The 27,271-nt window shown below is 35.7% G+C and overlaps 1 protein-coding gene across 2 annotated transcripts in view; it reads right to left on the bottom strand.

The window, feature by feature from the left end:
* The window catches only part of FSTL5 (follistatin like 5), a 277,012-nt gene that overhangs the window by 188,953 nt on the left and 60,788 nt on the right, over positions 1 to 27,271 (bottom strand). For both annotated transcript variants that reach the window (XM_062574720.1, XM_062574718.1), the window contains exon 3: positions 18,583 to 18,831. In XM_062574720.1, coding sequence (XP_062430704.1) covers positions 18,583 to 18,831 — 249 coding nt within the window. The remainder of the gene's footprint in view (positions 1 to 18,582; positions 18,832 to 27,271) is intronic.

Below are 27,271 nucleotides of genomic sequence, written 5' to 3'. Positions count from 1 at the left end.
TTAACAGATTTTTATTGCAGGCTAGATCTGTAAGCCTGAAAATACTTTCTTGATGATTTCTGATTTTCTTATTTTTTTGGTGAGTTTAAACCTTAAACACTTATTTTTCCCCCAAACATAGATTTACACAGATACTTTGAGGACACATACAGTAGAAGTGAGAAGTGACCAAGGCACAGTTTCATTCTTTCCTACAGATAGAAGCAGCTCTAATTACATTTCTGAAGGAATTTCATTTATCCTTCACTAATCTCTAAGATTATTTTCAGTCTCTCTTTCCCCCTACTGGTCATTGCTGTCAGTATGGCTACAGGTATTACCTCTTTCTTTCTGCAGCACGTAAGCCTACAGTAACATAGCCTTTGGTGACTGACTGTCTTACCTTGACTTTTTCCATGTAATTCAGGCTTTTTTCAAATATCTGTTGACTTACTACTTTGAAATCATAAATCTTCAACTTCTACACTAGAATTCTGTATTATGCACCACAGAACTCTTGTACATACAACACTTGACCAAACCATTCAGAAAACAGACCTTGATTTATTAGGATATACTTTAGCAAGTCATTTGAAAAATCTTACCCTGGAAAGTTATGTACATACAAAGATACTTCATGTGCTTATATTAGTTTATGGAGGTGGTTGGCAGTTGCTGCCTTAAATGTTATATGATCAAGCCACTACACGGAGGCTATCATCAGAGGACATGTTGGGAGTCCGGTGCGTGCAAAGCTCAGATCAGCACAGGGACAGAACACAAGCAGGGCTGCAAAGTGCAACACGGGCATGCGGCAGCTCTAACACCTGCGGTAAGAGGGGGAAAGGGAGAGGAAGCACACGCGCGAGGGACAGCGCACGCTATCGTGAGCCTCCCCCAGTGATTTTGTCTACGCTTGGCTACGCCACACGCCCCTCCTGCCAATACTTCCATACAGTTATAACCCTTGCCATTGAAGACTCAAATATGTACTCCAGATGACTACAATTTTCACTTTTCTATATTAGAAAATAGAGAGGGAATATCACAGGGACGTGCTGTTAACTTTAGGCAGCCCTTCAAACATAGTTCATGTTTCCAGCAAAATAACAAGTCTGAAGAGTCGCAATGCTTTCCGGCGAACAGCATCTGCAGTCGTGGGCTGGCACATGCAAGTGACTGTTTCCACAATGCAGCAGTAGTTTTATGCAGAGCTTATTTCTTGCCCAGCCCTAGCCTGGAGATGCACAAGGTCCTGCTCAACCCTACAGATTGCTTACTATTGCCTGGAACAACATCCAACAAGTTATTTGCCCCACTGATTTATTAAAGTTCTCCTTGAACTCAGCAGAAATGCCAAGGAAAAAAGAAAGAAAAAAAAAAAAAAAAAAAAAAAAAGCATGTTGGCTAAATGGCAAGAAGGTAAACTTTAAACTTTGCATTGATGCTGCCTGTCTCTAATTCGAAGGTTTTAAATACAGTGGTTTACAATAATATTGCTTTAATCAGCAATAAATCTATGAATTTACAAAACTCTTTCAACCTTTTCAAATGGTTATATGCAAATAAACAAAGTATTCTATTCTTCTTATAAAGTTTGGAGCTGCCCAAAATTTGGCAGCTATGCTTTTATGGTGTATCCATTCCGAGCAAGGAACAGTGACAACGAGTGGGTTATTTACTGAAATCGAGACTTAGCATTAAGAAATGCAGCTCCCTCATTAAATTCACTTCAAAGAAGCCAAATAGCCTTAAGCAACTCACTGACTGATGATATGAGGTGGCCTTAACATAGTTGTTAAACACATCTAAAGGAAAACATTTTTGCACTTGCAACCACAGTCAGAAATATTGCACAATCCTAATGTATGATTTTTCAAGAAAAGGCTTACGCGTATATAACTGAAAGCACATTTTATGGAATACCTCATAGAAACCATGCTTGCAGGACTGATTAAAGGCATTGTTTTCAAATTTTGAATTACAGAAACAGTTGTGTGTTTGTTTGTTTGGCTGAATTGCTATGACATAATTTGACTATCATAACAGCATGAGATGTATTTGAGAGCTGATCCTGCATGTTGGCAGGGGAAACTGAAAATAGTTCAATTGATGTCTACCTTTTAGAGATTTCTACGCTATTAAGAAGAGAAAATGGTACCACCATCTGCAAATGAAGTTAAAATACTATTAAACACCTGTACTTTGAAATACATCCCAAAACTATTTGATTTTCCTTTCTTCATTTTATCAACACGGTCAAGAAAATTCAAGTCTGCAAAGCAGTTAAAAACGCTGCCCAGAGCAGACCAATTTTTATTGTCAGCAAAGATGATAATCAGGTAATCAGAGAGCATTATTCCATAGCTAACTCTGAACTGGTCATCTAATGTTCAAACAGAAGAAAATATACCCTGCAGAGCTTCAAAATAAAGGGATGAGAACTCAGTCTCAGCAGCAGAAGGAAAAAGTCTCATTGTTCCTTTAAACAAATCCTTCCTTTTTGATGCAAGTAAATGTGTAAAAATTTATAAGTTAAATACGGACTTAAAATAATGAATTACAAACAATATCCCATTACACTGACACCATGAAATTTAGTAGATGATCTTTGTTTCAGCAACTATTGCAACAAACACTATTTTACAATAAAAATTCACAGTTTACACAACAAAAGGAGTCTGCTGTTGAAACCCCAGTGAGCTACAGTTCCCCCCTACAGCCACACTGATGGAGTGGCTGAGGGAGGAGACTAGACACATTTGAGCCTGGTCTGCTTGTTTTAAAAAATCACTATGTATTGAAGTTGCAATTAACACATTCCTAACCATTTTTTAATAAATAATTTCTCATCTCACTGATGGAGATGAGAAAGAAACCTGCAAGCTCAACCCCAGGAAATACCTTGAGCCAGATCACTTTGATCGTGAATACTAATAGGAATACTAACAGAACACTAATGTTACAGCAACTGAGGCAAACTGTCACACTTGCCACGTAAAAGAGGGAAATAACACCCTGACACAGCTTTCAAAGTGCAGAACAGGGCAAAATAATAAGGTTTCCAGACTCAATGGTACCTCCACTAGACTCTATTCCCTAAAATAGAAAGATCATGGCTTCACGTAATGAAACTCCACACTCTTCAGAAGGGACAATAAACACCTTAAAGTGATTCAGGGAAAAAAAGATTTTCTAGCAACAGTCTCTCGAGTAGGATAACCTACAAGATATGTCTGTGGACGTGATTTTTTTTTTTTTTTTTTGAGCTGAGACCTATGAAGCCTGCCAACAGGATATAGCGTAGCACCCCTCAGCAAATCTTCCCCCCTCCATACACTCTTCCTTTACAAGGTAGTGCTAGCTCTGCCTTAAAAGGCCCTATGTTCTTCTAAATACCATTATGCATGTATTAATATGCATATATTAAATGTACATTTATTAAAAAATGGTTAGGAATGTGTTAATTGCAACTTCAATACATAGTGATTTTTTAAAACAAGCAGACCAGGCTCAAATGTGTCTAGTCTCCTCCCTCAGCCTCCAGAAAAACTGGTGAGAGTCTAACTCATCCTGAAACGGCTGCTAAGAGCCAGCTGGTCGATGTACCTCTCATCAAGTTACAGGAACCTTCCTCCAATCCTTAAGTGAGAAATGCAGAAAATTGCTATTAGGGAATTGTACAGCCTTCTACCTGCCTACAGATCATTTTTTTTTTTTTTCAAAAAAAAAGATATAGCTCATATCAGACAAGGAGTTAATGCTCAAAGCTGCCCATGGGATTTCTACTGCTCCCGTGGAAAGGTAGTTGGAGGCGGAGGGGGACAAAGAGCAGCTGCGCATCTCCAGCTCTCAGAGAGCATCTTTAAGAATCTCCATTTCATATATCAAGAAAAAGATTAAAGGAGTGATACAATCATAGCGTATGAATACCTGTGCTGTTGCAAAGCCTCTGATACTAGATTTTTTTTTAAATCTAATAATCTGATAATGAGATAAGACATCTTTAAACTGGTATCATTGCTTCATCTGGGCTACTTTCTGGCATGACTGAATTTTGCCAGGTCCCATGAGTGTGACAGAAGCTTGGGAGAACAAGAACAGCAGCCAATTCACAGGCTGGAGCAGCCAACATTTGTCCGCCAAGGAAAAGTGTGAAATGCCTGTAGTAACTATTTTTTAGTATTTGTCTTGAGATGAATTCCAGCTTGGCAGTTGTATAAAAAGGCGTGTGACTCTTGTCCCGGGTAGAGCTACTATAGCTGTTAGTTTAGGCATTAATTAGCAAGAGCTTGGTTCTGGGCTGTCTTAACACATAGCATAGGCCACTAGCCAAATCAAAGTGCTTTGCAGAAACCCAGGCACCTCCAGCTGCGAGCTTCCCCTGATGTTCCACATTTACCTCCTCTCTATCACAGCTAAATATTACAGCTACAAACAAAATCACTTGAAGCTTAAGAAATGCTTGAGTTAAAGCTGAATGCTTAAAGTAAGCCTGATAAGAATATTGCATGCATTTAATATTCATTAATAAACATCTACAGCACTGTTAAGACCATCCCAGTTTAACAGATTTCATCAAATGTTAAACAAAACATTTAACAGCATTAATAGCATGGTTTATCCAAGCCAAACGTCCTCATTGACTTTACTCTATGAACTTTAAAAGATAGACCCAAGATCTTTGGACTTCAGAAAAGACAGACATCAAAATTTTAAAAGGCTTAAAAATAGTTCAAAGTTTCAGTGGTGTGTTTTACAAGCTCTTTCAATGTAAGGTTATCTGCAGTATTGATTTTTTTCTGGTTTTGTTCTTTTAATTCTCTACAGGCAATTGTAAGTCTCCTTCTCCATTTCCCAAGAAAATTAAGGTAAAATATGAACACAAATATGAAATATTACATTCATATTTGCATTTCAGTTTCTCAGTCTTCTATTTTGGCACTTTTGAGTATTTGTTTCTGAAAAAAAATTAATAGCATATAAGTAGGAATTCCTCCAAACTACTTGGAATACAAGGGGGAAAAAAAAATACATATTACAAGATTCACAATAACGAGGCAACCTAGCAGTGCTGCAAAGAAGGAAAGTCAACTAGAAAATTTTGGTTAGAACGCTATACCCAAGGTATTTCTTCTATTCTCTTTCCACAAAAAAATTGCATTCCTAGTTTTAGGAAATGAAGTCCTCTTTTAACTGGTCAAAGATGTGGCTGTACTGCTCTTTAGTAATATTTCTTGTTTAAGGGAAAATACGTATCTCTTGGCACTAAATATTTAATTTTTTAAATAAGTCATTCACAAGCTGGAAATAAAAATTAACTGCTTATAAATAAATACTGTGGATAAGTTAAACTCAAAGTTTCTGAAGAATTAATAGGCCTTATTCATGCCGAATGTATTAACTGGCAAATCTATGTAGCATTGCCTTTATTCAGTGTTAGAAAAAGAAAAGCTGTGTTCATATGTTTCCTGCAAATATTGAAAATTTTGAAAATAATGATACTTCTAAATAATATTTTTCAAAATTATTATAGAAACATTTTGAAAGTGAGCATTCCTGTAAATATTTGCATGTGTTCATTATCACAAATTTTGTGTTCTCCCTCCTGTGGAATAAACCTCTTCTTATGAACAAGCCTAATAGAAAGCAAAGCAAGCAAATAGAAAAAGGTTACATACAAGAACTAAGGTATTGCATATTTATAGTATTTTACATATGCTCACTTACCACCTGTTACGAAAGCCAGAGAACTAGAATCTTTTATTCTTTGATTTCTCTTTTGGCTTTTAAAAGTAACAATATCCTATTCAACTATCTGCACTGAAAGTACAAGTCCTTAAATAATGCATTTTGAAAGATCATTTAAATATCACAAATATTGAACCATTCATCAGATGAACTCTGAATAAATTTTCCACACTATCAAATTATCATTTCAAAGTCCCATTCTCTTTGTCAAAACAAGAGAAAAGTACTGTCTAAAGTTTAACAAAAACAAGAACAGATCTAGTAATTTATCTGTGCCACCATTCATTTTTCAGTTTGAAAATTATTCTTAATTATGCTGAAAGGCCCAGAATAATTGGTAAAGCATTTGCATACAACTCAAGAAAATACTCTTAATAGATGGAGACTATCCACACGTATGAAGATGTATCCACAGTGCATTCTAGTGTCCCAGTCCTCTGATTTCCTAGGTAACAGCAATGTTCAGCAAAATAACTCTTCCTACTCCACCTAAACAGATTTTCCTCCCCCAGAAACAAATACACAAACCTGGGTATCAGGGTCAGTGCCCGTTAGTAGATTTTTGTGTTTGTGGGGGAGGTGAGAGTTGTTCTGACCAAAATTATGATCATCAGGTTGATGTTAAAGAGAGGCTACAGAGACAACTCCTATGTGTGTAGATCTTGTTTATCTACGAGCTACAGAAAACATTAAGGTTATGCTAGGGTACATCAGTCCAGCAGATCAAAAGCTGGCCTGGGAAGGTGTTCTGCCTATTTTTCTTGGGTCACCCATTGCACTGTTGTCTCAAGACTTCATCTATTAAAGTCTTCCTAAATTTTGTCTATTTAGACTTCCTACTGCGTAGGAAAAGGACTGTATCTTATCATAAGTGCATATAAAGCAGAAGATTGATGAAGATATATTAAATTCTGCCATCTCAAGACTTACAAACAGTATTAAGCAAAACCACACACACAACAGAGACAGGAAAAGGAATACAAGTTCCTTTTGCCTTTTTTTAGAAAATATATATTCTCTACAAGCAGTGGAGATAAAATAAGAAATTAAACTTACTCTGTTTATTTCTCTGAAGCAGCCAAAGTTTTTAAATACCTTTAAACTTTTTAAGACTTTAAGGGCATCACACAACAATCTTTTTTAAAAAGTATTTAAACTCTGAAATACTGATTTGGAACAGGGATTTTGCAGTACATCTCCCCATCTGCAAGGGTGGTGCTTCAACTGTGAGGCTAAAGAGCCTATTGAAAGTCTTCATAGTGTCTCTCATTACTGTCATTTCTTCCTTTTTGTACATAATAATCATCAAACAAGACAAGTGGGTTTCCTACCTTCATAAAAAAGTCAATTTAAAGTATTTTAAAAATTAAAGAAATCAAGATAATGACAGAGAAAGTACCTTATTAAATGGAAGCTCCCCCACCATGAATCCTTACCACTTATTTTTTATGTACTAAAATCTGAAAGACAGTTTTTACCTTCATAAAAAGGGTTTAGTTGAAAAATATTGTACAAATAAATCATTACCTTTCTTACATAGTCATAGTGTAAGTCATCACATATCCTCATGCATCTAACATATACTGATTTCCTATGTTCAGTACTATTAGGGACTCTAAAATCTCATCCCAGTTCTTCCCCCCACATAAGGCTTATTACAGAAGTATGTTTCCTCTAACCACCATAGCTAAAATTTCTGCTTTAAAACTTCACCATACAGTAAAAAAGATGGATATATTCCCAGTGTGGCCATTCACCATCTGCTTAAGCAAATACACTTAAAGACGCTTCTACAATTGTGATAAAGTGACAGCACATCTAAGGGCACACAGAGCCCATATTCTGAAATGATGATCGCACAACTGTAGTTTGCATCATTAGGGACCAATGAAAATCTTTATGTTCCATTTGAATAACAAGGATCTAATCAAAGAGAAGCCGAAATAGGCAAATAACACAGAAATGATCCATTCAGCAGTTGTCTTAAGTTTAGAAGCACTAATAAAACAAACTTGACCATCGTTAGTATTTAATACTAGAAAGGTATTTTCTTACTGTCAGATTTTTATACTGATATTACACTACCCATTTAAAAAGACTAACAGTGTTTCCCCCCTCATTTTCCAGAGGGACTATCATATAAGCAGGAATAAACTGTATATTCTCAACCAAAGTTGAATTAAGATTCTCCGTGTAATTAAAACATTATTATTCTTTTAATTATCCAAGCGATGACTGGGGAATGCTAAATGCACAACTGCCTTTTTGCCCGGTGAAATTTCACGAAACACAAATGCTGAATAAGAAAATAAAGCTTGCAAGTTAATAAACAGTAGCACTTTTTGTATTCTACATGCCTAGTATTACTAAATAGATCTCAAATCCATATTAAAACACTGCTAATAGCAAAGCTTCAATAGTCTGCATGTTTATTGGGAGCCTTATTAATAATCCTACAGAGAATACAGCTTGGAGCTCTACCGCTTTAAGGCTAACATCAGCAGTTTTCATTGGCAAAAACACTTTTTTCTCCTAGAGATTCAGTTGTGCTGGTCTCTAAATGGTGAAAAAAAGTATTTCCACCATCTGCTCCAGCCCTGAGGGAGACGAACTTCCCTGGCAAAATATAGTTCAGAATTTAATTGCACTCAAAGCCAATACAAGTAAATGCAAAAAATATAAAACATTATTCATAGCAAATGGAAGTTTTGTATAATTTTACTTCAGCTCATTTCTTGGGGCTACATTTTAACCTATTTTTGCTGTAATCTCTTTTTGTTTGTTTCTGTTTGTTGCTTTCAACAATTTTAAATTAAATCAGTATTATCATTCCAGTCAAAGAGAAAACTAAAGGATCTAATTAGATTTCATTGCTCAATTTATCAAATTTCATTTACTTTATGCTTGATTATTAAGACAAGAACTTTTGCTAAGGCACTGACTTCCACTGACTGTGGAAGTGTTTTCTAATCTCAAATAACCTTTCTTTAACAGTCTAGTTTTTTCAAAAAAAGTAAAAACTTCTAGTACAAACATTATTCATGTTAATAGTTCTTGTATCAATAGCAAAGCTCTGTGAATCCAATGACAGCAAAAGGGATAAATTCAAATTCAAACAAAAAGAGAACCAAATTTGATGGAGACGATAACTATTCTGTATTCCTGAAATTAATCTCTTAAAAACAATTTCTCTTGCAGGATTTTTTGGGCTATTCCATATAAATTTTTACTATGAGCCATGTCTGTTTTATCTCAGTACAAACTCCATTCCTTAATATTTGAGAATTTTTTTTATTATAGTTTACGTTTAAAAAGTATAGTATCAACATTTCCATAACAAATATACAAAATGTAGTCTTTGGATCACTCCAGATAGAGTTCTTCACCTAGCTTCAAATTACTGTCTTCTGTTTGCAATGATTTATGGCAAAGTAGCATGGAGAACTTTATTCCCATTTTGTTTTGCTTTTCTTTATCTGCTGAGATAATAAGCACAGTACCTAAGAACTATTAAATACTGACAATGAAACATGATTTCTAACCATAAGAGTCTTTTATAGGATATATACGCTGCCATCTTTAGAAGTATGCTACTGTGTTTATTCTATTTACTAGTACTGGAAAAATATTAATACATACTTAGCAGAGAAGACTGTCCATTGTTATGGGCTGTTCAAAGTTGATTGTTACACAGTAAATCAAAATAAAATTAAAATTTTTAGTTGTGAATTTATAATAATCAATCCACTATCCTATAATCCCTCTAATTAAAAACCATGAGATTTGATAGGGGGCAGGTTTAGCTCAGTTAGTTAGAGCATGGTGCTGCTAATGCCAAGGTTGTGGGTTCAGTCCCCATATGGGCTATGCTGAGGGTTGGACTAGATGATCTCCAGAGGTCTCCTCCAACCTTACCATTCCATGATTCTATGAAGTATAGAGAATTAAAGCTGGCAGTAATAAGTTTTACGTTTGGAGTATATGCAGTCATTTTGTGGTTACATTATGGACTACAGTGGCCTTTTTTGAGCGAACACTGAAGTTTCAGGAACGAATAATCATTTTAGAATGCCACAGAAAGGGATTTTTTTTTTTTTTTTTTTTTTTTGCATTCTTCCATAACTTTGTGTTCCACATGAACACAGAAACTGAGGATGCAGATAACACTCAAATCCTACCTCCACATCCATTTGGTGTCACACACACATACTTCTAGCAACACTCAGTGACCACACTGAATCAGCAGTAAGGGAAGAGCAAAGAAAACATATCCTGTACTTTTATTGCCCTTGTTGCAACAGCAGGCACAAGTTTATCAGGTTAGATGAGATGGCACTAGCAGGACTTGACCACTGCCTCTGCACAGATTTCCCTCTGCTAGAGCCTCTTCTGTTTTTCTTCATTTCTTTTCTCTTCCCTCCAGGTCCCCCATGATGGGGGTACTGGGAACTAGTATATGAAGGGCAAGTGTAGGAGATTCTTATCCCTTTACCTTCCAATAACATAAGTCCTATGCTACAGGATCTCCCTCCCATCACTTCCTCATATGGAGAAAAGCAATTAACAGACAGGTGCACATCTTCTGCCTTTATAAAGAACCCTAAGTTGTTTACTTGGTTGCACCACAGCCAAGTACAGGTGAACTACAAACTTGCACTTTAGGCAGTATTTGGTATAGTAAAAAAGTGAACAAGGCACTTCGTTCAATGCATAAAGTGCCTAAGAATAATATTCATACTTGTTCTAAAGACTGTATGACAATACATGCACTTCTAATGACAAAGACTTCAGCGTTCTTCCTTTTTCATTGGCTATTATCTAAGCATACCCATTTGGAAGAACTATAGTACTATACTGGGCATACGTGTAGGAGTTACAAGCATTTGTGAAACTACTCACGCAAATACAGTATCTCTATTTTAAGCTGAAATCTCTAAGTAGTAGTTTGTTTACTTTTTCCTAAATTCTTTTCCCTTTAATTGAGAAAGAAAAAAAATAGAGGTTTCAGTAAAACTACAATTCTAAGCTCCTACATTGTGAAAGTATATTATCACAAATAAGAGCCAAGTTGCCATTCAGCTTAGACAGACAAATTGAATAATCGTATCTACAATGAAAATAGTGTCTGAATCAGATGAGCAATAAGTAGAGACTTTAAAATGCAACTTTCAGTACAGTCTTCTTTCAACAGATTTTACTTCATTACTAGAACATGAAATACGTGGAACTCAGATTCTTCCAGCACTGAAATCTGTGATGGCCAAACACCTATTTCCTTATGAAATAACAAACAGTAACGATGCCCTTACAAACAGTTTCATACTTCATTATGTTTTGTGCAGAGATTAACTTGAGAACACTAATTCTACAGCACTACACAAATGCAGAATACATAATAGGTTAGACCTTATTAACACATTTATTCCAGTGGTGCAGGACTTAAAATGCAAAGATTAGGACTGCTCCAGCCACTGAAAATAAGAAATGCTTTTAAAGTATGTTCTCAGCCAGTCAAAAGCTGTGTTTGCAACGTGTTTGAGGCTGGTCACTCCCCATGCTACATTTTAGAAGTACCAATTTAAATTAAAGGGGAAGAAAAGGAAGTAAAGGCCTATGCTTTAGTTGCAAAGCAATGAAAGATATTTGACAAATGGTGAATATAGGAGACACAGAATTTTAGAGTTTTTAAGTTAAACATGTTATATGCATGTTCTCATAAATATTTTGCATATAACATCATTTTGGAGATTTAATAGCCAGTATTACATACATACTCTTTGCATTTCTTCTAGGTTAAACAATTTAAGAAATTTAAGACATTCAATGCTATTTAGAGATTTTTGTGACCAAGCCTGGATAGATGCTTGAATAAAAACAGTGCTAATAATCAAAGTTTCAAGAGCAGTGCAACTCGAAGCATGTGGAGACAGAAGACATGGTGAAAAGCTTTAGGGTGTAGTTTATGGTTCCAAGGTGCAAAATGAACTAGTCTACCTGTAAAATCCTGTGTTGCTTTAGCCATGAGACCTGTTGCATAGAGGAGGGGGGGGGGGGGGAAATTGTTGAGTTTTAGTTCTTGTACTGAAGTTGAGTTCAATATGAGTTGAGTTCTTGTATTTAGTTCTTGTATTAGAATACAAAATGAACAATCTATTCATACCTACCCTTCGCAAGCATGATGATTTTAAACCTCTTTCGTATCTATCATAAGGCATTTGTTATCTTCGATCAATGTTGTTGCTGTCTTCTGAGCTTTTTCTAGTTCACCCACGCCCTTTTTGAATTGTTCATAGTCAGCTCTTATCTTCACTGCCCTGAACTACTTGATATCATCATCTCTCTCACTCAAAGTTTCCACTTTCTCTTTTGTGTCAATTATGAACAGGCTGAATAGCTAACATTATAACAGTCCTCAGAAATCTAGCCATTTTTGTAGTACTAGCAAGAGAGACACAGTTCAGACAACTGAACAGGTTAAAAGTTTCACCAAATGAATAACGGGACACAAACTAGAGGTAGACAAGGAGAGGGAAAGGAAAATACAGTGTGGTTGATATTGTCATAAAAATGCTACAGAAACTATTTCTAAGAAAAAACACATGCACACACACACACAAAACACCCCTTACATACAAAATGACCTTTATTCTAGTATTATTTATAAAGTTGCTAGTACATTAGTGTATATATTACATTACAGAAAATTCCTAGTAAACTGTAGTTTGGCCTAATCATGCCAATGACTGTGTGTGTCACTGTATAAAAACACATTTCTACATAAAACTCTCAGGACACCAGGGTATGGAGTAAGTGAACAATGCAGTTTGTCATGGGGAAAGTTTTTAGTCTCCTATTTAGATGTAAGCTTTTCCAGACTTAGTGGCCTTAATTTAGGGCAATGAAATCACTGAGATCAACACAAAGGAGAACCACCTAACTGGAGCCTCTCCAACATCCAGCACGGGGCAATCAGCACCCTGCGCCTGAAAAGCTCATTGACAGCAGCGTTTGGTGACATCATGGCTCAATCACGTAGTTCACGCTCCCACACAAAGGTGCAGCTTAACTTTTTTAGAAGGGCTGGAGCTGTTATTCTTCTTCTTGGGAACTTCGAAGTTCCCAAGAAGAGTAACAGCTCCAGCCTTCTAAACTTGGCGCAAAGCCATTATTTCATGCCAAGACTGCAGGGAGCAAAGATAGTGGCAGATGCACCAAGTAATGCAGTTCTAGCCCATCACCACCCACAGGGGACTGTTAAAGCTATGGTGGGCAACAGCCAGGAAGGAGGGGTCATTTAGTAATTTCAAGTGCAGTAGCAGCCAGATGGTTGAATTTCTTTTCTCCTACAGAGCTTAAAGCTATTCTGACACACAAAGTGCATGGCCTGAAAACAGCCAGGACGCTGGTGAGGTGGCCTACGCTGCTCCCCACTTCCAAAGATTTACCTAGTCAGAAAGCCAACAGAAGCGGTGCCAGCAAACCAGAATGACATCTACATATCAAACTTCCCCATTCAGACTACAGATACCAGATCCAGTGAAGATTCTAAGCTCTGAATTTTCTCCATTAGTATTTTCTTTGGTTCACCATTCTACACACCATCACATCACCATCTATCTCTTACCACAGTTAACCCCATCCTCATGGGGCTTAGCAATCACTTTTCTCGATAAATTTATCTTCTACCCTCCTTCCCTTCTCTATTTCCCTTCCCTTGCTTTCCCCTTTTGCCTTTCTCCCCCTATGTCCTGCTCAAGTAGAAAATAAAGTCGTAAATATAAAAGTCATAAATCACTAAGGCTAACAAAGCTTGTAGCCAGATAGCTGGTTTCCTTCCAAATTCCTTCATTCTGTTATAGTAGCTGCAATGATAGTTTGAGATCATCCTTAGATAGCACATTCCTTACATCACAAATAGTTCCTAAGATGCTCTCTGAAGTGTTTAGACCATCTTACTCTGATAAGATTGTAAACCCTTTTTAAGCATGTACATTTTATAAGAACTGTGAGCGTTGCTGAAAAATTGTGATCCTTTAATTCACTGACAGTCACCACAAAATGGACTTCACAGGTGAGAAAGAGGACTGCACAGGTATAGAAAATACTTCTGAGTAATACAATACCCTTTCCTATGGATCTCAAAGTGATTAGCCTCCCTACAGAATACATTTCACCTCTGTATAAATCCCCCCCTCAGAAGAAACTGAGACAATGTATTGAGTAATTCACAAAAGATCACAATCAATACTAACAAAAAATAAGGAAAAAATCACCCTGTCTCTGATGCAAGTTCCTTTTTCTGTACTGACATGCTCATAAGCAACTGATGGAAAAAACTACAAAAGGAGTGGAGAAAAATCTTTTTCTAATTCAGGATGGCCATTATCTTGATCCATGTTAAAAATGTACAATTTGCATAAGAAGCAGTCATCAGGGAAGACAAAGAAACCTGAGCCTTTCTGCCTCATTTACTGTTTTATGCAAGCTTTCACTCAACAGGGGAAACATGATTTCATTTAGTGTGGGGAAAGAAAGATGACAAGGGCCAATGAAAAAGGAAGGAGTCTGATGAATCTGTGTATGTGCATGTTAGATATGAGTAGGAAGTACGATTCATGTGTTACATTAACTGTTTACCCACACAACCTGTGAGCATGCAATGGTATTTAAGCAAGAAAAAAAAAGGGTAATTAAACAGTTTTAGTGATAAATAATCCACACAAAAAACAAAGCGACAAGTATTTAAAGTTTTAGTTTAGAAAAATTGTGTTATCATGAGACTATAGCATGGATATAAGTGGTTTTTGCAGTCTCAAAAGGCATTTTTTAAATGCTTGAGATGCTGGTCCTACAAAGGGATTTGATGGCTTTTGTCCATTTCTCACACAACCTAGGCAAGATATGCATTTCTCAGTCATGTCAATGAAGTTTCAGCATATAAACCAGAGACCTTTTCCCATTCAGCAAGTCATACCTTTAATTCTATTTGTTAGGCAAGTGTTTAAAATAGCAATTTTCAAACCATTAAGCAAAGCTTTCATGTTGAGACCAACTTATAAATCATTCAGTTAAGATGTATTATTTAAACATTTATAGCTGCTTATTTGCTACTCTGAGGTGTACCGAATCATGGGTATAGAACATTTGCTTACACATTTTTATTCTCTAGTCACTAAATAACCGGATATTTTCCAGTTAGCTTACTTCTTTAAAAAAAGCATACTTCATAGGTTCTCTGGTCCGCTCTAGGATATTACCTAATCTATTTATATCTTAAATTTTTTCCCTGACGAAACAATATTTTCCAAACAAAAATCAACTTTGTATGGGGATTTGAAAACCAGAACTCAAGGTCTGAGCTTGTTAGGATAAGTACAAGGCTTAGATCAGATGAAATTTAGAAAGAAAGTGACCAAATGCATATTTTCCTGATATGGAGAAAAAAAAAAAAAAAAAAAAAAAAAAAAAAAAAAAAAAAGCTAATTAGCTGTAACATAGAAAGCAAAATGTTTAACTGTAACCACTGAGTTGTATGTATATCAAGTCACTGTTCACATTGACTACTGATGCTGTGTTACAGCACATACTAGAGGAAAATAAATACAAAAAAAAAACCCAAAGAATCAAGGTTTCACTTAAAGAGTGAAAGATAAAAAAAAAAAATAATGAGCGTTTTGTTTAATCGGATTGTAAGACCTATTTTGAATATTTCTGGTCTCTGCACACCAACTCATTAAAGTAAGATCATTTGTGGTACAGGATGCCAGCTAAACTATCAAAGAGGAAATGTTGCAGTGTCCTCCTGATACCACTGGCAGTGGGAGGGTTCACTGCTTCATCCATGAATCCCATCTGTTTTGTCCTTTTAATTCTTATTTTCTCCAGGATAAGCCCAAGTCACCACCTTATAATTATCCTGAGTGCTACATTATCTAAGCCATAAAGTCAACAATGTGAATCTTTAAATTTATTAGTCTGGAAGGAAACAATGCCTAAAGTTTTCAAAATGAAGCAAATTAAGTCACTTTTTAAATTTATTAGAAGTGAATGACAGAGAAATGTTCAGGAGTCATGGATGGCAGCAATGCTTTACCTTCGTTGTGCTGTCCTATACCAGTCAATGGACGGCAATTAAGAAAACAGGAGTCAAGATCATAGAATCATAAGGCTGGAAGGGACCTCTGTAGGTCACCTAGTCCAACCCTCCGCATAACCCGTATGGAGACTGAACCCACAGCCTTGGCATTAGCAGCACCACGCTCTCACCAACTGAGCTGAACCTGCCCCCAAGCTTTATAAGGCCCATGTAACGCCAAAGAACATAAAGGGAAAAAAAATGCCATGAGTCTTGCCTGCTTAATACCACTGAAGTCAACACACGATGAGAAAGGTCAGGGAGAAAGGAAAATATTTTACACTGTTTAAGTACAGGCATCTGGACAAGGTGCCCAAATTAGATGATGTCAGTATCTTGTTAATAATAGCATTTTCAGAAGGCAATTTGGAGCAACTCACTCAGATAATCTAACCACTTTCTGAAGACTGCCACTGACTAAAGCAGAAACCTACTTTTCTAATCTACCATTTAAATTAGGTGCTAGAAGTTGAATACCATTGAATATAATCATCCTTATAAGCTACAGTACACGTGAGGCTAATAATGTGATTTTAAAACATGAAGATGAGCTAACAGAATTTCTGGCAGCATTTGTGTAATATTCCTAGCTAAAGCACAGTCTCAGTTTCCATTTCAATAAATGGTTCTCTTACTGCTGTTCCCCCTTCTGAAAAATAACACTATAATTTTTTCCATGAACAAGCTCTGAATGTATTTATAGTGTATACTGCACACTAATGAACCCAAATTAGCTCCATAATTTTAAACAGCTTTGTGTTTGTTACTGTCATTTACTGTATCAGAGTGCTGCATCAGTTATGACAAAAAGTTACTGAGTTCTGGGGGGGGGGGGGCGTTATTTTTTAATCTACTTAGGAAAACATATTACTTCCTTTTTTTTAAAAAAAAAAAAAAAAGGAGATCGTGGTTGCTTGGAGAGGAGATGAAAGCATCCATGTTTTTTATTATTGCACAAACCATTCCTATAAACTCAATATCCTCTAATCCTAAAATCAAATTTTAATTTTCTACTGCGTCAGAACATAGGCTACTTACTTACAAATCTGTACATTGTGATGTTATACCAACTTTCTATTTAGTGTCCACATTTAATTTTAAATGTACTTAAAGTTTTACGGTTGCTAAAAAGAAAGAAAGAAAGAAAAAGAGAGAGAATAGAAAAAACCCTAAAGCTTTTGCTAATAAAAGTTTCTTTGTTTTGGAACTAGGAATGCTTCATGGTTTTATTGGTCTAGAAAACTACTCCTTAACACATATTTTGATGTTGTTGCAGAACCTAACACATCTGTTGAAAGAGGTAAAAGAAGAAAGGCACTTCACTGTGGCATTCTCCCCATCTATTCAACAGAAAATAATTGTGTGAGCATTGTAAGAATTTTAAAAAAATTAAGTTCTTGAAGAATAAAATGAACTATTTTGAATATGCATTTGTTTTACTATCAAAACTCCTCTTCATGATGCTGTAATTTGTGCAAAAGCTGGAATTCTAGCATTTGACTGAAAGTCCAATTTTTCACTAAGAACCATTTCTAGACCCTCAGATCAGTGAAAAATTAAAGTCTGAGAACTTTAATAGTTGTTGTATTTGAACAATTGTATGCCGTAATACAATCAGCAAAATATTTTGAAAATTCTGATTAAAATCACAAACTCTTTAGGTTTTCCTTTTATAGTAATTTTTGTTTAAATTGCTATATTCAGCTTAAATCAAGCATTCACTACAAAGGTGAATTTCATTGAATAGAAATGTTTTCAGTATTAGCAATTTTACTAGTTAGTAAACTATGTAGCCAAGTTCAGCAGTCTCAGTAGACTTGTTCCTGTCCTGTGGTATTTTTTAATATAATATTCAAGCAAATTATTGACATAGTGAGTAGCTCAAGTTTGCTATTATGGAGAACACAACTATGTTCACAACATGTGAAAGTGTTAACAAAAACAAGACAGTCATTAAAAAGAATATAAATTACTTTGACCCCTGCATAGACTCATTAAAACTGGCCTTTTTTAAAACAGCTTTTCCTCAAAGCCATCTGTCTGTTTTAACTAGGAGAAAAAAAAAAAAAAAAAAAAAAAGGGAAGAAAAAAGAAAAAACCTACAAATCTGTGGTAGTAGTCAAATATGTTTAATCAAGGTCTGTTTTGGCAGAGTTCCAGCAACCTAGAAGGTGTGCACTTGCAATTGTTGATATCTTCTGTTCGATAAGCTGCTCAACATTAGGTATATTAGTAGATTAAGAACTGGCTAAACCTGTGTGTTACATTAAATATATAAGTGAACTTTTCTCTGTCCAGGAAGCAAGACCCATATAGCCACGAACAAGCTGTTGGTCTATCAACAACTCTCCAGCTTCAACATCGAATATAAGCATAGGGCCTGCAGCTTTACAGAACCCCATCGAAATCCTAAATTCCATTTTACTATAAAAGAGATTAGCATACTTTGGACCTTGGCATTGCAAGTACTTTCACATGAACATGGGCACCAGCTATATTTGTAAGACAGATTGCAGTGGTTTGGTCCCAAAGAGCCATTTACATTATTCAGATTTAAAAGGCTGCTTGTAGAGTACATTGAGTACAAATGCAGCGTGTGCGCGGGGAGGGGGGTGGTATTTACTATATACACAGCACAGCCTCTATAGAGCTTTAATTGACCTTCTTGAAAACATACACTTGATGAAATCATACTCGATATTGTTCAGCATCCTTACCTTTGAAGAAGCAGTCTTCGTTGTGCACAATGGTGACCTTCTGCTTTTTCAGGCAGGCAGCCCTGTGCACTTCACAATGGTTTTCATAGTATTCACCATCAGAACCACACACGGGCTTGTAATGTGGCTTGCAGTGCTCCATGCACACACACTCAGCTTGCCCAGTCTCCCCATTGACAACGCAGTGTCTACCCAGACCACAGTACTTGTTTTCACATGATCCAATGTGGCCATCTTGACCCATATAACCTGGGAATAAATAAATTAAAAAAAAAGTTAAAAGACTGTCAAATGGTACGTAAAGCATCTGACAAAGTAATAGAATATATGAAATCCCACCCAAAGGCTTTCTTTTTAAGCAGAAATAGGTCCTCTATGTTAATATTTACAAGTCATTGCAATAAAAAATGTCTTATGAACTTAACAGATTGGGGAAGTGTAATGAGAAAAAACATAATTCTATAATGCATGAAATAAATAGTACTGTAAGTATCATAACAGATAATGTTGCTCCATTAAACTGATTCAATTTTACCAACTCTGTATTTTCTGTGTTTAGTTCTTTTATGTATTTGCAAAACAGACTTCTTGTTCTAAAGCTGAAGTAATTATTGGTGACACCTGCCATCTACTCTCTGCAGAGAGTAGATGTTAAGTGGGTAAAAAAAAAAAAAAAAAAAGAAAAAAAAAGAAAAGAGCTCTGAAACATGAACGAGTAGAGGACAGAAATGAGTAAAAGCTAAAAGTGAAATGAGATATAGACCATAATAACTAAGTAAAATTCTACCAAAAACCTCTCCTCTAACCAAACAAGTATGAATGTTTGCAATTTTAGAAATATAAACATTACTGGAGCAATATGATATGGAGTGAAATGACTTAGTAAAACATAGTGCAACAAAAGAAGAGATAAGGATGTTAATAGCATTATATCTTTGCTTCAGTAAGTACACTGTGACCATAAGGATCTACTTGCAATAATTTTGCATTTTGGTACTCTGAATTCTGTTATTTAAAGGATGAGGGCAGGTAAAGAAGTAGGAGAAATTTACCACTCCTGGTCACAGACCTCTTTGTGATAAAGAAGTCTGCATAAGTTTTATGGCAAGAAGTTACACTGGAAAGGGCATAAAAAACAACCAACCAAAACCAATCATGTTAACTATCTGTACAGCTGTGGATCCTTGTTCCTCCCTCCACTTCCCCCAGAATGAAACTCAGTACTTCACTAACTCCAGACACCCCAGGCTAACCTGAAATACTATTTTTGTAAATGTGGACACCAAAATATTAAGCAAGCATGATTTCAGAGTCAAGGAATGAAAAATGATTCTGGCATTTTTCTTTAAAATACTGAATTAGATGACTACACAAGACAAATAAAAGGTAATAAAAAGAGGTGGTGAAACTTCAGAGTAATTTTTAAGAGTCTTCACTGGGCAAGAAGCTCAGTTCTGGCTAATGTTCTTCCCTGCCTGCCTCCTCTTTTTTAATCCCTTCCTCCACCCCCAAAAAACAGCCAAAAAACCCTCACCCACTTATCATTTTTTTCTCTCTCTCTCCATTACATTCCTCATCTTTCCACATTCTCATTCTCACTTTGAGTGCTTTTACTTTCCATTTGTTGCTCTCTTATTTACTACTTGGGTATCTTATCACACTCATCTATTCTGCTAGATGATCCTTTTCTGCTACGTTTTAAGATCATCTAGTTAAACTCTGCTCCAATATTTTATCATCTGTTCTCCTTTTCAACTGAATATTAGGTTATCAATCTCAGAATATATGCTACTAAATGTATTTAATAAACATGAAAATATTTTCAAGCCCAGGCCTCAAAATAGTATCAAATGCTAATAGACCAAAAAGGTAAGTAAAAATGACATGGTAAGAAAGAAAGGCTTTAAGGAAATTTTAATATAGGAACTCATTTTTTTTTCTTTTTTTAGAGAAAGTACACTATCATCAATACAATAAGGCCCTTACTATCTGCTTCTTTATCTCTACTGAGTATTTATTTTAAACAATGCACAAGAGAGGCCCACTCAGTTTTAACAAGCCTTGCAAGGGGCCATGAAGTGGCTTTTTCCCTCAGAAAAAAAAAAGGAAATAATGATCTAAATGGTATTCAATTTACATTTAGAAAATGAATGAAATGTTATTAAAAAAAAATCACTTTAATCACCCAGCTTTTTAAGAAAAAAAATGGAACCACAGGGAAAAAAAAAAAAAAAAACTTAAAGAAAGAATAGAGCTATTCAAATGCTTCTGCATCTCATTTTCTGTCTAGAAGCGTAGCTCTGCGAGAACTAATGCACCTCTGCTCTGGATAGTCACCACTCCAGGTGGAGTGCTAATGCTGCCTAACAAATAGCCATTGCCCATGCAGAGGCTGAATATTTTGTGCCTGGGCAGGTTATCCAATACATTCAGGATGCATTGGCCTACAACTGTATACCACAGTCGATCACGCCTGTACAATAGATCTACTGTATTTTAGTTGTCTTAGAAGTCCTAAACAAAACATAAAAGCCTTTGTAAAGATTAGTGTAGTTTTGTACATCAAGTAGCAAGAGATCAAAAGAGAAGAAAGAAATGGTAGTTTGGTAGCATTAAATTGATTTTCTTCAGTAAAGAGCAAACATGTAAATACCACAATTTGACACAGCTTTTCCTTCTATCCATTGAGAATGTAGTTTTTCACCACCACCACCACCCTTCAGTTCAATAGCAGAAGTAAATTCTTGTCCCTTTTTTGTTAAGTCTACAAAACTGTTAGACCTAGGACAATACTACTTCATTCTTTGCTTTCTTCTACACTATAAATCCCATTGTTTTCTGCACACAAATCTACTACATAAAGCAAGTTACTATAAAATTTGGCTCTAGTATGACAAATCCTTTTGCTGTATTATTTTATAACAATCTGAGCACAAAGTTAAGAGGTCTCTGTATTTACCCCAGGAATAATATCTGGCATACCTACATTACAGTGACATTTTATGCACATGGATGAAAAAAAGACTAGGCCAGGTTGATGTTAGTGGGTACAATTTTCAAAGGCATTAGACTGATTTGGAACCTGCAAACTCTATTCAAAATAAGCTTGCTATAAGCTTTTGAAAACCTTACTCCTTGTGCCAACGTATCATCATATGTAGGCATATATGTCAGCAATAGACATTAACCGATTGAAAAGTCATGAAAATCCAAGTTTCTTCTACTACCACCAACTTCAAATAAAGTCAAGTCTTTCAATGTCTGAGAGTACTTTACAGAACAGATTACATACACACATTACAAAAGTTCCCTCGAAGCAAAAGAATTATTGTAGTTTGAGGCCAAAGTCTATAAATCATTATTATTTCTGCTTTCTGAATTGGAAGATAAAGATCTCAGACTGACAACTGCTCTGAATTACTGGGAGATGTGTGGTGACTCAGCAATGTGTACGTTACGGTGGGAATGGAAACTGATTGGAGTCTTCACTCCGGACTTCATTTCAGTGCTATAATTGAATCTGGTGCCTGAATGCAAAACAGACACTTTTACAGGAAGGAGAATGCTTTGCATAATACATATTGATGTTTACAATATTGGTCTATGTCAGAGTGTAACAATCGCATACATCAGTAAATATACAAGTCTTAATGTAAAATTGTATTTCTTGATTTTATAACTATCTTGATTTTATACTGTAAACTATTCCAATCCCATACATGTTTGTATGCAACACTGCATGCTTAGTTCTCTGGACTGAAGTCAATAGGAGTTTTACTACTGGCTTCAGTCGAAAGAGTTGCACCTTCAGTTAGTCTTTACCTGAAGCTCAGCTATTATGGAGCGCTGTCAGCACATTTACCAAGCACAGCACTGCTGTTTTGTGTTGTTTTTAATTTAAAAACTTACAGATCTTTAATGTCTTTCATGAAAGGATCAGCTATGCATTATTTCAAGAGAAAGCATTTTACAATACATATTTAAGAGAAATAGTTTAAGTGTTTATTCTTAAAAAGTCCACCATAATCATCTTACAGTGATTATGAGAACATTCATAGGAAAAAAGGAATACCTTCAATTTCAGATCAGGTGATGTTTAATGTTCATAAACATAACTTTAACATAAATCTGAATCAAAAAATGGATCAGATCTGCAAATGTAAACAAACTAATAGATAGTGAAATAAAAATAAATGGATTTAAGCATGACTAACGTATTTTTGAAAAGACTAGTGCCACATAAACCTAAGAACTATAACATCATCAACAGAAATCAAGGTTATATGTACTGGCATGGACTTGATCATGCACCAGTTAACACTGATTACCTTTAGTGTGAAGAATCAAATCAAATTATTAAAAGGCACAGATTACATACACGTTCTTAGATTTTTCTTTCGCCTGAGAAAAGCGGTATAGCAACAAGGGCCATGAATGAATATTTCAAGAAAGGAAAGAAAATACCACAAAGTACTATTTGTCAATACTACCATATCAAGTTTTTCCACAGTTATTTATGTTACTCCTTAAATTTTGGGGGAAATATAGGGAGAATCAGATGTCTAATCCACAAAAGAACAAGCAATTGAAACAATGGAGATACCAGTTGTTTTGAAAAGCCTTTGTAAGGGGCGTTTATTAGCTACTGGATAAAAACACCAAAATTTTTTTGTCAACTCAATAACTTTAATCTTGGAATACAACATCTTCTTATCCAGAAATACAGCTATAGGGATCTTCTCATTATCATACAATAAATCATCTTTTGAGCCCATATGTGAAACATCTGGCTATTCTAGTAACTCTCAGGAAATCTCCATTATTGCTTTGCCTATCTGGAATTATTATCTATGAATCTGTATTGTTGACAGAGTGATAATGGAAGTTTTGGGGGTGGGGGAGGGAATGACTTTTTAATGCTAGTGTAGATAAATCTCATGGTCCAACATTGCTTAGGATACAGCACCCATTCAGAGCCACCTCCTCCTATCCCATTTGAAAAGAAAAAAAAATTTTTTTAAAGACTCCCCACACACATTTTTCTGAAGGCAACTCTTCTATCTAAACATTTTGATTCAGACAGTAGACTAGTCTGGGATAAACTTGGTTCCTGTATCCAGGCTCCTGTATTGGGTTCAGTGATGCCAGTGAAAGGACGAGAGACAACGGGCACAAACCAAAACACAGGTAGTTCTGTCTGAACACGAGGGGGAAAAAAAAAAAAAATCACTGTGATCGTGACTGAGCACTGAAACGGGTTACCCAGAGAGTCTGTGGAGTCTCCTTCTCTGGAGATATTCAAAACCTGCCTGTGCAATGTGCTCTAGGTGACCCTGCTTGAGCAAGAAGGGTGGACTAAATGATCTCCAGAGGTGCCTTCCAACCTCAACCATTCTGAGATTCCTGTGTTTTTCAGTAATTTAGTAGTATTAGATACGTTAAGCTGTAAATTTTCTCTAAGAAAGACTGAGAACAAGTACATCAAGGAGAAAAATAATCTACCCATGAATACTAATCTTCTTACAGCACTTTAATTGATATTGGACATGCAGAAATAGGCATGGCCTATTTCTTCCAAATGGCACGCATACAGTTATAGCAATGTACCTGTATTAGCTAAGCTAGTGTGCTCTGCATTTTCAGGCAAAAAAGCATCATATCTATGCCCTCTTAGGTGGTCTATAATATAATGGAAAATAAAATGCCCTTTGTTCAATTTGAAAGTGCCTGTCAATAGGTCAGCATACATTTAAATGACCATAGCCATAAGTTTAAAGAAGTCACATCTGAAGAAATATCATGAAAAATGTATTATACCTAGGACAACTAAAACAGTCATTACACACTTTTCATATTCTCTTGAAATTGAAACTCTAAAGAGACATAAAATGAAATAATAAACAAAGCAAAAAGGGCTTTTACTTAAAAGAAAATCAAAGTTTTCACTTTCTCCAATTTTTTTAAAACAAATTTAATAAATATAATTTCAAGCTGTTACTTAGGATTTCTCATGTGTTTCTTAGCTACAAGGACAGTTCAACAGTATTCAGAGTTGAGCAAGTTTTAGGTCATGTTTGCACCATTTACACTTGGGAATTATATAGCTGTTCTAGTGCGCAAAAGGATCATAGGAATAATCACTTTTTTCTCCTAAAGTAATCAGTTTAGAAAAACATTGCATGTGGAACCTTTGGAAATTTATGAGAATGTGAATCACTGCCTTCTCCACTTCGCCTAAGGTTGGAAAGCACAAAACCTTTTTATATGTTGATTGCTCACTCCAGGCTCATCCATCTGCCTAGGAAATAACAGAACTGCAAGCTCAAGACTTCTTTCTTCCCTAATAACATGGTTTGCATTCATGCCTTCTGTCATAACTTACAGCACTATCTATATGACATTTAAAATAAGGTGGCAGCTATGCTGGGAAACAAGATATGGAATACTTTGTGTGAAAATAAGTGATGTCGATTTTTAGGGTCAGTTCCCCTCATTTTTTTTTTTTTTAATGACTTTTACAGATTCTGTCAGTGTTAGTCCCAGCTGTATTTTTGTACATTATATTACTCATGCATGGCCCAATTACTAATGCTAGTAAATGCTCCCTGTAGTGTTAAGTGTCACACAAAGTAGAAACTTTGGGGGGGGGGGGGGGGAAGAGAGAGAGAAGAGGAACAAGATTGATGATCACTTACTCAATCTTACTAGATTTTATCAAGGCATTAACACTGAGCATGGCCTCAGCAGTGAGTATCTGCTCATAAATACTTTAAAAGTCCTAGACTTTTCTTTTTCTAAGCTGTAGTACTTAACAGAAGTTTTTACACAAATTGAGAGATCACTAGCTAGAGCCTCTATTTGCATGGACTGACCAAGGAACTACACCTGCATAACCCCATGTTCCAGCACTCTTGGTAAAAAAACTTAAATAATAATAAGTGGGGAACATTTTGGGGAATATTTTAAAAATAACAATGAGTGGATAATTTTAGAGTAAGTGAAAGTTATAATTAAAAATTATTACAAAAAGATTATAAAAAAAATCATTTGTGTCCAACATATTCCAGAGTTTTCTTCTAAAAGCAGCAGTGGAGACAGTAGAAGGACTCAAAAGGAATGGGGACCTATGGCAAGAAATCATAGCTGAGAAAAATTATTTAGATAGTAGCATTTTGTCCTTGCGTCTGACTAGCACTTAAAAATAAAAATAAAAAAATCCAAAGTTACAATAATCATGTCCAAAGCTCATTCCTCTTCATAGAATAGAAAGCTATTTTTTTTCCTCTAATTAAATTTTACAGAGGAGAAAGGAATAAGATTTGCCATGTCACATGTACAAAGAAACCAAGTTCAGGGAAGACAGTAAAATCGTTATAGAAGCAGTTGAAAGATATTCAGATTCTCTTTATGACTAAAATGACTACGTGCAAAATAGCAAAATGCCACCTGGACTACACATCCATTCATATCGGTGAAAAAGTACCCAGATAAGTGACAACGGAGCCTGTTCACAGGAACCTAGCAAGTTGCCTCCCAAGAAATAATTAATAATTAACAATATTTGTAGGTTCAGAGGTGTTCTCACCACTGACAGCAGAAAGGGCAGTGAAGGGAAGGGAAAAAATAAAAGCTAGAGTCAGCAACATTTTGCAGGAGGCCATCTCAGTTATATCAAGCCAAAATGCAGATTTTTTTCCTGAGAGTAGGAGCTTAACTGAGCAAGCTTCATAAACATAGGATCTAAAAGAACTTTAAAGATTATGAAAATATAGGGGCATTAATATGCTACATCACTCTCATTAGCCAAACCAAAATGCTTGCACATACATTGAATTATGCAAATGAATGGACACAGTGTGAGGGACAGTTTTAAACCACAGTTTAAGATTCAAAATAAGATAATTGCACAGAAAAAGTAATGCAAGACTTACTAAAATAAGTATTTTCTATTATGTAGTTGTTTAAAATTATAAAATAGTAGTATAGCAGAGTCAGACCTCTTTAAAAGTTTAAGGGGTAGAAATAAACTTTTGATGGGATATCATTCTTCTCCTGGGAGGTTCCTGGGCAGATTTTCAACAGTAGAAATGTAAACTGGCTTTAAAGAAGACTGAACAAGGCTGAGCTAGTCCTACTTCCATATCAGGAAAGACTTCTCTTAATAGCCCTCTGAAGCAATTCCTTGTAGCATGCTGTTTTCAACAACATATTTCTTGCAACTGCAATGTCAAGGTCTTTCATGCTGAGTAGAAAGAAGCTTAAGAAATTTAAGCCACTACACAAATTCACAGAAATAAATTGGATTTTGATGCAGAATTGCGTCACAAATTCCCTAATCTGTTCTTTACTCACTGTTTTCTATGACCACCCTGCTAGGCAAGAGAAAATATTCTGTGCCTACTTTTGAGTTAAAAATCACACATATTGGTTAGTCAGCTGCTGCTACAGCAAATGTGGTGGCAAAGGAGTTTTACTGGCCCCAGTTACCATTGGCTGCTTGCTTTGATGTTTCTCACAAATTTCAGTTTTGCTGCTCTTTCTATTGGCAGCATTAGGAAGGCAAAGACAAAAAGGAGAGGGATCAAAAATACTTTGCAGTTGTGCATGGGACAAGGATCTGTTTTCTTCCCTTCTGCTGCTGGATTAGTAGGAAAAGGGAGTGAGGGAAGAGCCTGTCCCTGCCATAAGG

Source organism: Rhea pennata, chromosome 4 (genome assembly GCF_028389875.1).
Source record: "Rhea pennata isolate bPtePen1 chromosome 4, bPtePen1.pri, whole genome shotgun sequence".
Lineage (NCBI taxonomy): Eukaryota > Metazoa > Chordata > Aves > Rheiformes > Rheidae > Rhea > Rhea pennata.
The sequence above is the reverse complement of the archived record's forward strand: the minus strand, read 5'-3'. Positions and strand labels throughout refer to the sequence as shown.